The following is a 15,823-nucleotide window of genomic DNA, read 5'->3' as shown; positions in this document are numbered from 1 at the left end:
ATGTGGAAGCCCCGGGCTAAAGCACCTCCATCAGGAGATTGGACCTGACGTCTACAATAGGTAGCTCAAGGTCAAGGACCTCAGCTGCCCTACTGACCACCATAGCATGCGTTGTTCCCTCCGCTGTAGCCACGGTAAGAGGAGACAGCATGCCAGCGTCTGGAGGTGTCCAGTCCACTGGCCTCACCCAATTCCTGTGCCCAGTCCAAAGATGGGTCATCCTGGTATTCAAAAAGGTCCAGGGACCCCTCCAATCCTTCCCCAAATTCGTATCCATAAGGAAAAGGGTCCAAATCCAATCTGGGGTGAGTAGGCCCCATCGAAGACAGATGCGGTGTCCGCTGATGCTGTTCCGACTCCGAGACATCGAAGATAAGGATCGGGAGTGTCGATAATCGAATCAGCGCTGGGGAAGGTCTCAGTGGCATGACCGTGTCAGTGCGGATCCAGAGGGGACCTCGGTGGCTGGAGTCGAAGCCGCCGGCGCGGAACCCAAAGGCCCTCAGGTCTGAATGCGCTGTATCGGGGTCGGTACATCCAAAAATGAGGCGCATGGCCTCATAAAAGTCCTTTAATTGTGCCAGGGTCGCTCTGGCTCCTGGAAATTCAGGGAAGCGCGAAGCAGACCCAGAAGCAGGCTCCAAAGACAGAGGCCTCGAGTGTTGACTCTCCTCCCGCGTCGCATCAGCCAAGTGACGAGGTGAAATCGAAGGGCGACGGGACCGCTTCGACTTCTTCTTACCTATGCCCGAAGAGTTGGAGGAAGAAGAATGGCAGTGGCTCTGCGAACGGTCTCGAGACCTTCCTTTCGAGTAAGACCGGGACCTACTTTGGGTTGTGGTCGCACTCCAAGCACCAAAAACAGACCCGATGCGGATCTGTCACCAACATCATGCAGTGACAGTCCTAGCATGGTTTGAAACTGGTCTTCGGGGACTTCTTGGCGCACCAAAACTCAACAAAAAATCTCAACAAAATGGTCGAACTCTGTCAAAAGGAGACCAGGGTAGTTCTCTCCGGATCAGCGTGTGGCGTGGAAAGAAAATAACTGACATCACTGTGCTGAGGCGGCATCTATGTACTACTCCTGACGTCATCACGGGGACTACGACACCAATGATGCCTGCGGAGTCGACCAACACCACCTACCGACACGCAAGGGTATTGCTCGAAGAAAAAATCTCCGGCTCCAGTCTGAAACCTGGGGGAAAATTCTAAGGTAAGGAATCTGCAACTAGAAGTCTCTATCAGATATATTTCTTAAAGAGCTATAAATATCTAGAATATACACATAACCAGATTATAAACATTTATCAATACAGGTATATGCAGTCCATTTAAGTTTGGATATGGTGGTTATGAAGGAAAGAGCCAACTCTTGAATAGTCTTCTGAAGACAAGATAGTTATCCGTGGATCTTATATTTGGGGCCCGACCAGTCCTGAACAGGCCCAGACAGGCAACTGCTCTTATTCTCCCCGCCCTTATCCTCTCCGCCCTCGATGAGATGCCCTAAGCCCTAGGCTTAAATAGCCCTTTCGGACAATAGAAACCTAGTCTTAACTCTAACCAATCAGATTCACAACTCTAAACCCTAGATCCAATGGGAGACCTACCCCTATCAACCAATCATACCCCTATTCCTGACTACCAATCACAACAGTAACCCTAAAACCACTGTCCAGTAGGAACCCTAGCTCTAGCACCAATCACAATAGAAGCCCTAAAACCACTGTGCAATAGGAACCCTAGCCCTAGTACCAATCACAATAAAAGCCCTAGAGGACAAGTTACTTACCTTCAGTAACACCTTATCTGGTAGAGACAGAGACTAGCTGCAGATTCCTTATCTTAGAATTCTCCCCAGGTGTCAGACTGGCTCCGGAAACTTTTCCTCAGCAGTACCTCTGTACGTCGGTAGAGGGCATTGAGGCAACTCCGCACTGTCGTTGTCTCCATACATGACATCAGCAGAGTCCATATAGGCCCTCCCCCGACGCACTGACATCAGTTTCTTTTGTGACTAGAATCCGCACAACAATGTGGAGCCACATAGAAACTGGCAGTGGAATAGTGCATATGCCAACTAGAATGGAAAATCATGATGTTATAAACACAATAACGAGACGCCATCAGAGACTACCCCAAGCAAGACTGAAGAGAACAGAGTACGCAAGTGGGGAGGATGGATGGGCTGATAAGGAATCTGTGGCTAGTCTATGTCTCTACCAGATAAGTCGTTAGCGAAGGTAAGTAATTTGTCCATCTGATGGAGACAACTAGCCGCAGATTCTTTATCTTAGAATTAGATACCAAAGTAGTGTGAACCCTGGAGGAGGATTGAGAACGGATCCCATCGGTCTCGTAATAAACAACCCAACAATGAAGAGGAAATAAGCTAGGCACAACACAGACACGGTGAGAAGGTAACAGAAGTCACCCACAATAAAGGAATTACCGACATATCAACAGAGGGTATGATATGCCATGACTGGAGAGGAATGTCCCTGAAGGGAACGTGGTTGTGACCTCAAGTGAGGCAGGCAGAGCTGCCAAAAAACTACGGCATGGAAAGCGGTAAAAATGTCCAAAGGAATATGAGACACAGGCACGCAACGCTTCAAGGGACAACGTGTAGAGGCGAAACTGGAAAGGAGACACAAGCAACAAAATTGGTACCAGAAGGACTAGAGTAAACATAAACATGCTATTGACAGCTGTATCACAGCAGAAATTGATAACCCCAAAACAGAGCATACATGTGAAGGAACGCAGAAAGCGAAAACATAAGGACATGATGCACTGAAGTAACCAACAGGACACTTTAGGGTGTAAAGAGACAAACAGCAATGGGTGACCTAGAAAAACTAGCTCTAGAACCCAACAGGATGATAGACTTTGAAGGACAAGAAAAGTCCAGCCCAAAACGTGCAAGAGCACATGTACACCATGGGTTGGTGATAGAACCCTTTAGTGGAAACAGTATGGCAATGAGGCAGAACCTAATGTCACCTTGTGCTCACAATGCAATGAAATAACCTGGCAGGAAAATGAAGGTGATGAAGGAACACCCCTCAACAAAAACAAGGAGACAAAACCGGCCACCAAGGGTAATAGAAGACAGAAGAACTATCCACTCAAAAAGGCCAACAGAACTGTGCAGCACAGACGCACAGAAAGCAAGTAAACAAGCAAAGCAATCAACAGGAAAAAAAACATTGAAGAGAAAGCGAAACAGCTGTGGAAAACCTGACAGTAAGACCAGGGCGGAAGAAGCAGATAAATGAAAAATAAGATATGTCAATAGACAGACCTAGAATAGAATACCACCACGTGAAATCATGACCATGAGGCCACAGAAACTTTCTATGTTAAAAACAACAGGCTGCTGAAGACCAGCGGACTAGGCGAAGACACCTTGTAGATAGAGAAAAAATAATCCCACCCTGAAGCTATAATAAATTGTAATGCCCGGGGAGGGAATGTAGGATAAAGTACCTGTGAACAGGGATGAATTAAACACGTCGGGGAAACAACACCCAAAGGAGTGTACAAAATGTGAATAACAGACCAGATTACACCCAACAAAACCATTGGTTATAGATATATAGATATGAGAGAGTGTATGGTAGCATACATCATAAATCAAGCATAGTGGACAAGTACAAAATAGGAATTCCACTGAAAGCCGTAGGTGAGTGAAGTGAAATGTCAAAGAATCACGCCAGGAGTTACATCCAAAAAAGTATGCGAATCCGCACTATAGGCAAGAAAGAGATAAAAGGTGGGCTGCTTGAAGAGACACACCTTGAACCAAACCTTCATCATCCTGATGAAGGATAGTGACCGTGAGCAGAACACCAAGCAATGTCCGTAAAGGAACTAGTCCAGTGGACATGGGATGTACAGAAAAGGACGATATCAGCACTAGGGTAATCAAGTGAATTGAGGAAAAGTGTTCCTTTTCTTACTGCTTGTAGTTTTTTTCCTCATATACATGAGGTATGTGACCCACAGTCACCCACCAAAACAGGAGGAAGGGAAAATGAGACCCTTCAAAGGACACCAAATGTGGTCCTGCGGGTGGAGAAAGACAAACAGAACATGAAATCTGAGAGAAAAAGAGAGAATGTCCATTATAAATCCCATAGAAAATATGCTAGAAAAGACCTCCTGTTGAAGAAGGATGGCAATGAAGTGCCGATGGACAGCAGTCCTGACAGTGTAGGAAATAAATTGCTCCCGCAGGAGTACAAGAAAAGATCCCAACTGAGACTAAGGAGGAGGAAAATGTGGCAAATAGCCTACACAAAAATGCTCGAAAGAGCCATGGGTAAACCAATCTCCACAGAACAAAGATCATAGGCTATCCGCCTAAAGGTAAAATGAAGGAGAGGCAGACCTGGTCTGAAAGCACAACAAAAAGAGATCCACTTTATGTGGTTAGAAAAGACCCAGAAATATGGAGTCGATCCACAGCTGTGGAAGGTCAAATGATAAGAAAGGCTCATGACCATGCCTCAGAAGTAGAGCTCCCGCTCTACACGGCTATATAACCGTAGAACATAAACAGTGCACAGCACTACCCCTGCAAGTGGGAAAACCCACCACATAAGGTAGATAATTTGTAGGAACAATGCTTCTGCAAAAACCAGGAGTATACTCTGGAGCCACACCGAAATCCAGAGGATTACTTCAAATGTAAGAAACAGCGCAGCAAAGGGTGTGCACCCATAGAAACACACCAGATCACGAAAACCTAAGACAGCATGCAAATGTGTAGGTGATTGGCCTTGAAGGAGGACGGAACATTAGTCCCCACTATGGGAAAGCGGAATCTGCGTGTGCGCCAGAAAAAGATTTGCCATCAAATGGGATGTCAAGCAAAGAATCCCTTACTGGAGCCAAAAAATTAGAAGGTCTTAGCCAAGCCCTTCGACCTACTGCAACTGATGCAGCCATCAGCCGACCAACGGAATCGGTGGTATCCATAGCATAGCGAACCTTGAGTTTGGCTGCCTGCTGGGCATCCCGTATAAAGGATAGAAGGGCAGTACAAGCCTCCTTAGAATCAGTTGGTAACTGAATCCCAAAGAACATGGGAGAAGCGAGCTAGCACACAAGAAAGTGGAACGTAAGGCAGCACTAGAGGAGGCAAACATCCTCCTGCCAGCAGCGTCCAAAGGGATTGTCATGTGTAGCCAAAGCAGTTTGTACCACATAACTCTGGGAGGTAGGGTGGTGGCGAAGGCATAAGGATCTTTCTGTGCAGGCTGGTGTCTGTGGGAAATAGCACGCTCCACAGAGGGACCATAAACAGTCTGGTTCCAAACACCCAAGAGGAATCATAAAGAGCCTCACAATCACAATACGGAAGGATCGGTTCAGTAGAAGACTGAACAAGATATAAATCCAGTAACGGATCCGTTCATAACTGCAAAACAGGAAGCTGTAAGTGCAACACATCAGCCACCCTTCTCAACATGTCTGTGAAAGCAGTACCTGCCTCAGTCGCCTAACCAGGTGACAAGAGTAGGCTGGACACTGGCAAGGAATCAAGGCCACTCGCATTGGCTAAATCAAGCACCCAATCTGATGAAGAAAATGGAATAGGGCCTGAAAAAGGAGTCTGAGGATGTGTAGGAACCTCCAAAGGAGGATCAAGAGGGCCAAGCCCTGTACCAGTATCCAAATCTAATGCCGCTGCTCCCGGCGTCGGTGTCGATGTCAGGCGACGTCGAGAGAGGGAAGACTCCTTGGGAAGCGGCGTCGTCCTACTCCGGAGAGATCACAATAGGCGCGTCGAGCAAAGTCGAGTGAGCCACAGGCGCCATGGATGGCATCGGCATAACAGGATCAGGCGCAGGCGATGGAGGCTGGAAGAGGCCATGCATCTGTGCCGATCCAACTCCAGAGTCGAAGTCGAGAGGCTGAACGGGCACCGAGGACGAAGTCGCCAGTGGAGACTCTGTCAGAGCACTCACCACCTCCTTAGAGCCCGAAGGCGCTCCAGAGGGAGGGGAAGACCAAAAATAGTATGCAGGGATCAGTTGTAGTCCCGCATTCGGGCCAGAGTCACCCCGAGCCGTGATAGAGCAGAATGGGAAGGGGTCAACTCGACCGCAGACTCCACTGGAGGAGAGGTGCCCAGGGGTGCTGACGTCAAAGGACGTGACTTCGCCCGGGAACACTTACCTGGGGACGCCGATGGACCATGGGATATCGCAGGAGCCGTATACGAACGACTTTAAGAGCACTGCCAGGAAGGCGAGGAAGAAGACAGACTCCAACGCCTCCGAGAAGATGACTGTTCTGCCCACGCCACCAGGAGCTTCAGCCGATGCTACCGCAAGGATTTGGGCTTCAGCCGGTGACAGGTGGCGCAACTGTCGGTGTTGTGGTGAGTGCCCAGATGCCACAAGCACACCGAATGTGGGTCTGTGATCGACATCTGTCGAGCACAGGACCCACAGGGCTTAAACCCTGAATGCATATACACTACAAAAAAATTCAATATTCATAAAAAACAGGATGAAAGGCCCAAAGGGCCAGAGGTATATTGCACTCCGGATCCAGATTGCTGCACGGAAAAGAAGAAACTGATGTCAGCGCATCGGGGAGGGACGACTATATGGACTCCGCTGAGGTCATGTCCAGAGACAACGTTGCTGCGGAGTCTCTCGATGCCCTCTACCGAGGCGCAGAGGTACTGCTGAGGAAAAGTTTCCGGATAAAGTATGACGCCTGGGGAGGATTCTAAGATAAAGAATCTGCGGCTAGTTGTCTCTATCAGATACCTCACTCCAATAGAAACCCTAGCCCTAGTACCAATCAGAACACAAACCCTAATCCTTAAACCAATAGAAATACTAGTCCCAATAACCAATCATGACAACATATGCAACAACCAATAGAAACTTATATAAGGGCAAAGTTAACTTAAGCCCATACCAGTAGAAGGGAAGAGGGAGGTGCTGCTCTGTTCAGTGTCTCCTTGGATACAGACAGTCAGAATCCACACTTCCAAGCTAGCAGAGTCTACTTTCCAGGTAAGGGACAGATTGAAAAGCACTGAAATACTACTTAATGCACAATCAGATATTTCGTTTTTTTCAAGGCAAAAACAAGTGGTGCAGACACTTTCTAAACACAGTTTAAATCACAGAGGCAGATTAAGCAGTCTCCTAAACATATTCTGGTTAGCCACCGAGGTGTATGTATCTTTTATTTTTATTTTTTTAAACTAACGGGGGGTAATTTGTCAGCCTTTTGCCACAAAACTAAACTAGGAGGGAAATTTCAAACAGTCACGGGTTAAAAAACTGCAGTTTAAAAATACCAAGCTGGCTGAAACACAGGCAGCCAACAGTAAACAGGCACGGGTAGCAGTACAAATACCTTTTAACAAATAACAAGAATTCCCAGAAAGCCAGGGGCTCTTACCAGTCTCCTAGGATTTCTTGATCACTGGGCTGTATTAGGGCACAGGAAAAGCTGGGCTCACAAAATGGAGGTGGCTGTCTTGGGGTTTCCTCCACAAACATGAAGGCCTAGTGCAGGTGTTAGAGGAGGTCTCAGGTTGTCTGGGAGCTAGAGAGACAATCACCAAGCCCAAGCCCCTATGGAAGGGACAAGGGAGGCGCTGCTCTATTTAGAATCTCCTTGGATACAGACAGGCAGAATCCACACCTCCAAGCTAGCAGAGTCTACTTTCCAGGTAATGGACAGATTGAAAAGCACTGAAGTACTGCTTGGCGCGCACTCACATATTTGGCTTTTTGAAGGCAAAAACAAGTGGTGCAGACACTTTCTAAACACAGTTCAAATCACAGAACATGTCACCTGAAGCGTTACCAGAAGGAGACGGTAAGATGCAGAAGATGTGAAGTGTGGCATCTTTAAATGCCACAATTTGTTGTGGCATTACCAACAGACCGGGAAGCTCAAGATGCATAAGAATCAGCTGCAGAATATGCTCTTCAGCAGGGGACCAGGTTTGAGACCGGGAGCACCTTGATGCGTTCTTGAATTCTCAGATCGAGAGTGGCAAGGCTAGGACAAGGCCCACTTGTATTACTTTTGTGTTTTGTCAGTGACTTTGACTTACCCAAATACTTGGAATTAAACAATGACCTTTTGTTGAATGGGTCCATGTCCTTGACTTTGAGCGGATGCAGTTTTTACGAAACTTTAATCAGTGCCCAGTGACATACAGCATGACTTTGCAGTCCCAGAACGGCCTTCGGGTGCAACACGGACACACTCTTCACACAACTTGGAATCACAGCCCAACCCTAAACATCAGAGACACACCTCATGAGGATCAGTCACAGACATTTTTTTTGCAAAAGTCCTGCAATGTTTAGACCCTGTAGCTTTACTAGAGGACATATTCCCTTGCACATTGGTAAAGAGTTTAGAGAAAATATCTTGTCAACTGATAAGGAAAAAATAGTAGCCAACTTCAAATCTATGTACAATGGCACAGAAACAAATGAACTGGCATCAGGGCGCTTGAGTAGTGCCTATACACAGCTCCAGTTTTCACTTCCAGGGCAGGGCAGAGGCGATGAAGAGCCACACGATGCCACCAACTGGTGTGCAAGGGCTAACTATGATGAAAAATCTTCCAGATCCAGTCTGGCACCTGGGGATATTCTGAAAATGAGTAATCTGAGGTTAGAAGTATTGATCACAACATAACGAACAGAAGACATGCTGGATGTGTGAGGAGCCCTATGAATTATTTGCATTTTGACAATCAACGTATTCCAGAGGGAAATGAGGAGATTTGTCACACTTTAAAAATGAATATATGGTGTGCCTAATCACACTAATGACTAATGTACTCTCCAAATTCTGAATACTTGGAAATCATTCTGGCAAACAGAATGAAGACTGTGGTCTGGAGGTATTTTTGTGAGAAAGTTATAGTCGCAGTCCCGGCTGGCGGTGGGGTAAAGTGCAGGGGAGAGGGGTTAGCCGGACAAAACAAACAAAAATAAATGTCATAGACCAGGGGCTTCCAACCTTTTCAGTAGTGAGAGCTACTTCTGATAAGCGCAAGTCATTGTGAGCTACTAAATACAAAGCAACTTGGGCACTGCTCCTAGAGACCCTCAAGGCCAAGCTTCATTCACTTTAAGCCTAATTTCCATAAAGCCGATACAATGGTTTGAACATAATGATAAGGAGTTCTCTAGAAACACTGATACAAATACACCTGATTGCCACCATGCAGAGATCATTATAAGCATGGGTGCCACATTGGTGTCAGTACCAGCACCCAAACACATCACAAGACAATACTGTCCTGAGACATATATATCAACCATAAATGCTGCATCATCCAATAACACTATTATGTCTGCTCATTGCATCTAAAAATGCATTTGGATTGCATTACTGAAGGTCTCTTCTTTAGTTTTCTGGCATACGTTTCATTTTAGTCGCACTCTTGTGCCAGAAATAAGATTGGTGGAGCAATAGGCAGTATGCTTGGAAACACCTGAAAAAATTGGCTACCTATAGGAGAACAGTGGACGGGGGTCAATCTCCACACATTACTATGCAAAGACAGGGGAGCAAGATGTCTTTGATGTTACATGGGACAGCTGGTACATTGGGTTACTGGGAATTGCAGCCAGAAACTGTTCACACACTGTTAGGTAAGGTTAAAAGAAAAGAACGGAGGTACTCCAAGCAATGCCGTAGGGACAGGTAAGCAGTATGTCAAACTACTCCACATGTCAGGTTCATGGGAATCCAGTAAGGTGATGAGTGAGAGACACCCACTTAACATGTTCTAGGTCAGGACACTGACTAGCGATACTCAAGAGGGATCTCAAAATGGTACACGGAAGGGTGGGTTCCTAACATGCAGCAAATAAATGCAAGTGAAGATTTAAGAGAGGGCTCAGAAAAAAGACAGTTTAGCTATCAAATGTATATAACAAGCATAATACTAAAACAGTAATTCCTAACTTTTACAGGGGTTGTTATTTTTCTTTTGAATAAAAGTACCTTTTGTAACTTGCCACATTTTGTTGTGCCCATTCCTAACACTGGTTGCACTCCTCCTGTACTGCAGTATGCAGCTACAAAGCAAGCTGGAATACCGTTCCTTATAAAACAGCTCTGGTATCAAGGCTGCTGGCTGCTCTGTTCTCCAGTCAAACATGTCGGCAGTTTTGAAATGCAGTTCTAAAGAGCAGAAGGCAGGTGGCATGGTTTCCAGTGGGCAGTCCAATATTGCTCATAAAAAACTCCTCACTGACATCACCCGCTTTGTCTCGCCCACTCAAATTCAGTCAGTGCGAGTAGCTGGTTTGGGTGAGGGTGAGCAAGAGCTGAAATAGGACAGGCATTAAAGGGGCATCAAAAAGAGGCAGCGAGCTACTCACACAATGTCAGCAAGCTACTGGTAGCTTGCGATCGACTGGTTGAAGACCCCTGTCGTAGACCATACACAATGGCTGTCACACGTGCCACAGTCTTCAGCATACATGAAGAAAAAACATTTCCACATCATATAGTAATGTTAGGAATTGCTATTTCAATTAATCTGAATTTGATAAAAATTAGTGGAACTCAAGATGGCATGATATTCTCTGTATGGGGCATATCATGCTATCACAAACTGCTTGAGTGACCAACGAGCAATCTTCAATATGGAATATGTAGTAATGTGGAGCCTGCATTTGCCATTCTTAGGGTGAACGCAGTTTGCTAGCAGCGAAGGTCATATGGTTTGAGCTTATCATTCAGATACGGAAGACCAATGTCATATAATACACGAAGACTGTTGCATATTGTATAAAAGTGGAACCAATGGAAAGCTGTCAGTTATGACAGAAAATTATTTTAGAGAAGAATTTTTGCGAGGGCTTGGGGAACAATAGCTTGAAAACACTGACTTTTTCTGTGGTGTGTTTAGGATGGTCAAAATATATGCTGATACCATGGCATTATCCCAAATTTGTAAGATTCTTCAACATAGAATACTCCAAAGGAAAATCTTGAGCAGTACCCCTGCACTCTAGTAGGTGGTGTCGAACAGCTCTGCATCAACATCGTCCGAGTAAGAAGTGACGTGTGGTGCCCATAAAAGCACTACCCTGGCACGCTGACATTAGTTTCTTTCATAACTGTTTACATTCTATAAACAAAGCGCCATGACTGAATGATGTGTGACCAGTGTGCAGAAACTATCAGGATCTTGTGGGAGAAGAGCCCGTTTTGAAGAGCAGGGAGGATAGGCGGGTCAGTGAGGAATCTGCAGTTAGATATTAAACCCCAGAGAATGCAAAAGGTTCGCCAAAGTCTAGAGGTGAATGATAACTGCCTGAGGCGAGCCCACCTTCAACAGCTAGCCAAGGTAGGGGACGACTGGAACCCCCTGACCGAATAGTGAACTTCGTGGCGTCCCGACCATCAATCAATTCCTTTTTCAAGATGGCTTGGTCCACTTTCAGGAGCAGGGGCAACATCTGTGAACCTAAGTCCCACAAGGCATGACTGTATCGACCCAAGAGACATTCGGTGTACACCGACCGAAATGCCAAGCTGCCTCTTTGATTCCCTATCTGGTGGGGCACTGGGGAATGCACTTGGTTTCAGTTTGGCTGTCAAGACCTGCACTAGCCCGTGTTCATGAGAGGGATTCTGTGAGAGGAAGGCTGGATCTCCAGGGGTGGGATGGTGGTGGCAGGCAATCTTCCTGTGTATAGGAATCCCTGTGCAGGGTATGGTCCACGCCCCCAGGAGAACGTTGGGTTAAGGCCTCACTAAAAGGGAGTAGGGTTTCCACAGAGCTAACCCCTGGTTGAAGCACCAGTAAAGATTTTTGTCTTGACCTTGACAGAAGAAAGCTGCATCAGCATACTGAATGACGCTCAATCCTCCATGGTAAGACCTGGAGAAGACACCAAGCCAGAGTCTGGAGATGTGTCCAGACCACTAGCTTTGCCCAGCTCCTCATTCAAATTCTCCTCCTGGTAGAAGGGTGGGTCTGTCAAAGGGTTGGTACAGCCAGGGTCGTTTGTTGCATTCTGGTGTGCGCCACCTTTGAGTCCGAGAGGAGGGTAGGTTCCTCTTCGAGTGGCGTTGGTGGCTTCGGAAACAGCACCAACGGAAGTGGAACTGGTGTGGCTTTCACTGCTGGCATCAGTCTGAATTCAGAGGGCCCAGCTGGCGTTGGGAGGGAACCCACCGGCCTTACCCAACAGGGTCACCTCTCAACTCTGTGGGGGCCTAACTCACACCTTGGGGTGCCATCGGCCCAACGATGGAATGCATGGCGTCATAAAACTGAGTTGGGAAGGGGCTGCTCCAGCTCCAGGAAACTCGGGGAAACATGGAGCCGAACCGGCGGCCTGCTCTGTGGGTGGAGTGCAGGAACGAGCCTAGATGCACGAAGTTTACCAGGGGAAGCCGAAGAACGCTTCAACGTCTTCTTTTTCTGCCTCGACTTACCTGACAATGTTGACTTAAGAGTGGGATGAACATAGTCCATGGTTTCGGCTTGGGAAGGGCCCAAGATATCCCTTGGGATCGGGACCAGAGTTATGATCAGATCCTAGGCACCATAGGCAAATTAACTGGAAATCAGAGTCAGACATTTATCTGTCACATTCCTCACAGAGTTTAAATTCTGTGGGTATTGTTGGGAGACCTATCTCACACTCTGGAAGCAAAGTGCAAAAAGAGTTGACAAAAGGGCTGTAAAAAAGTGCTCAAGAAGCCACTGAGATAGTTATTTGGAACTGTGCTGTTGAAATGGAAAGAAAGGAATGTCAGTATGCCAGGGAGGTGCTTATATGGGTACTACGCATGTCACTTCTGACGTAGACAACATGGAGTCATTCAGCACCACATACTGGTGAGCTGAGCTACCTCACAAGATTTTTCAGATCAAGTCTGACTCCTGGAGAATATTCTCAGAAGAGGAATCTGCAGTTAGAAGTCTCTATTAGAAATATCTTAACATGCTGTGGAAAGGCTAGACAGACAGAGAAACAACCAAAGTCACCATTTCAATTTACAAGTGGTGACGTCCTCTAATCCAGGTTGGAAAATGAGGGTTTTTTCTTTCAAAACGTTTCATAATTACTATAATCGCATTGCCCTATGTTATGATAGTTCTTATAATTTGTGAACTGCCAGCGAAATAGCTTCTAGGCCTGGCAAGTGGTGATGAAGCAAAACATTACCCAGATAATTGCTGGTCAGGTCAGGATTGGCAAGAGAACAAAAAACTGAAAACACCACCAGAAAAGAATTCAGGAGAATCAACAGAGCAAGGAATACCAGAAATTCAGACACTCAACTGTAATTAGAAGCTATCCCGTTGTGTTATGATACATGTGAAGTTAAGGCACCAGGCTGATCACAATTTTGCAGAAAATCAATATATTCTTGTACCACAGTTCCTAGGAGAACAAAGATTAGCTGGCCTACACCATGTGACAGAAACTGGCAAATAGATACAATTTCTTGCAAAATTCATGTACTATCAATTAAAGTACAGAAAACAGAAATAAAAAGAGCAAGCCTTATTCTCTTTCTCCTCCACTCTCTGGAACAACTACCTCATCCCCATTTCAAGATATTGCCCCGATTCAAAACGTTTCAATCTAATTTCAAACTGTTTCTTTTCTTAGATCTCCTCCCCACACACACCATTCCTAATGCTGTCCTTCCTTCTGTTATTCTAACTTGTGATGTATTCTTCTCACTGCTTGGTTTTTCATAATGGCTGTTCTCTCTCAAATAAATAATTGACCTTGCTTAAGTGACTATACCTTTACAGATTTATTCGAAGAGTATCCTCCTGTATTGCTTGTATGTTTTGTATGACAATCCTATAATACATGTATAAACACACATTTGTAAAATTCTGAGTAATTCCTAATGAGAATGTTGTGCTCTGAACAGGTACTTGGCAGAAGTCCTGAGGAATGGCTCTGTTATTACACATTAACGTGGTATCTAGGTGAGAGATATGAACTAAGTAGTACAGTTCAGCATATTGTGACGTGACAGGAAGGTTTTCTTATTTGCTGTAGCACCTCAAAACTGATATAAATTATGTAGCACAGTCTAGTGTATAATTCAGTGACCGAAGGTCTTCTCAACTTCTCTGGCTACTCACAACTACAAGACCACCATGTTCAAGATTAAGCAATACCTTACCTTAACTTTTTCTGCCAAGGGGTTCCATCTCTTCCAAAGCAGCCACCAGCCGGATAGAGAATCCCCGTAGTTAGTGAGATCACTTTCATCACGGCTGCCAACGTCAATGGCAATTACCACCTTGGCTCCCATGGAACGGGCAACATCAGCTTGGATAGAAAAAGAAAATAAATTATAGATATTGCATGTATGCATCAGTTGGATAGAAAAACAAAAACAATTACAGATATTGCTTGTGTGCACAAGGAGCCCACAACAGAAAAGGTTTGGATTAGGAACAAGGTGGCTCAAATAACTTTCATACAGAATATGAATGTATGTGGTTATGTAGAATCTGTTGTGGCAAACCTAGCTGAAATGTATCAGAGAGTTGTAGAGGATCAAAGGCAAAGATGCAGTCGATTAGTGAGTTGGGATGGGTAGTTCTGAGTCTGAAAGTAGACTGTGCCGTGATGTGTAGTGTTCTTAATAGATGTGCGTCTTCAGCTCTTTCCTAAATTTCTAGCAGGTTTGGGGTGCTCCTGAAGGGAAAAGTGATGCTATTGCAAATCCTTGGGGCATACACGGAGAAGCCGTGATGATGGTTGCGATGGCTTCAAAAACCTTATTCTGACAATGAAATTTAGGTCTGGGCTGCAGGGCAGGAAAATCGGTTCTGTACTCATTTGACGGTGCTTGACATTACTTACCTTCATCTCTATTTCTCAGTTTTACAGAATTGACCTATTATGTGTGCAAGATTATGGAGCAGGGGCGTGTTCAAAACAGGATGTGATGTAATAACTCTACAGCAGTTCTTATGAAGTAGTGTTATCACTTCTAGTAACGCCTTGACAGTTCAATAACTGGAACTATTAAAGTGCTACCTAGAACCCACTGCCGGAACAAACAATTTCAAATCCAATTTGATACCTGGGGATATATTAGTAAATGAGAGTCTATGGGCAACAAGAAACATAGGGAAATATGGGCTTAAATCGCTAGTAAGATCACATTTTAGGGATGCTTTAAATGTATATAGTAAGTCTAGGATTCTGGCCTGGTGCAACCTCTTAAGTATCTAATGCAAACTCTGACAAGAATATGAGGTTGTTCTACACAAAAAATAAGAAAACAGTGAACTGCCCTAATTGGCCCAAAAAACAGGCCTGGCACCGGAGGGGGAAAAGGCTTGGCAGCGAAGGGGTTAACAGTGTAACTTAAAAAGTCCTTTTCCTCAATTTCTGGCCCACGCCATACGCACTAGAAGTAAGGGAGTAGGTGGTGCTGAAGACACCCCCAAAATAACCATGCTGGAGTTCAGAAGTGCATGAATAAAAAACAGGTCTTTAAAATTTGTTTTTGTCTTGTCGCATCTGCAGTGTAAAAAGACAGGTCAAATGTTAAGCTATTTCTTCCAGGGAGCTTGATGTTTACTTTTCTTTTACTGAGTGCAAAGTGGGAGGATGTATGTGACAAACTTTCTGGCGGGGAGAAGGAAAGGTATTAGGATGTTATTTTTCGGATACTCAACAAAATTTAAATGCCACCAAATGAACTGCACAATATTTCTGAACATATGAGAAACAGAAAAGCAAAATTGAAGCACGTTTTTTGTAACTCTGACATGTGGTGGAACCAAATACTTTAA

General features: G+C 45.3%; 1 protein-coding gene across 2 annotated transcripts in view; it reads right to left on the bottom strand.

Annotated features, from left to right (window-relative positions):
• PNPLA7 (patatin like phospholipase domain containing 7) overlaps positions 1-15,823 on the bottom strand; it is a 1,294,112-nt gene that overhangs the window by 123,860 nt on the left and 1,154,429 nt on the right. For both annotated transcript variants that reach the window (XM_069241381.1, XM_069241380.1), the window contains exon 31: positions 14,194-14,342. In XM_069241381.1, the coding sequence (XP_069097482.1) occupies positions 14,194-14,342 (149 nt within the window). The remainder of the gene's footprint in view (positions 1-14,193; positions 14,343-15,823) is intronic.

Source organism: Pleurodeles waltl, chromosome 6 (assembly GCF_031143425.1).
Source record: "Pleurodeles waltl isolate 20211129_DDA chromosome 6, aPleWal1.hap1.20221129, whole genome shotgun sequence".
In the NCBI taxonomy this organism is placed as follows: domain Eukaryota; kingdom Metazoa; phylum Chordata; class Amphibia; order Caudata; family Salamandridae; genus Pleurodeles; species Pleurodeles waltl.
The sequence above is the reverse complement of the archived record's forward strand: the minus strand, read 5'-3'. Positions and strand labels throughout refer to the sequence as shown.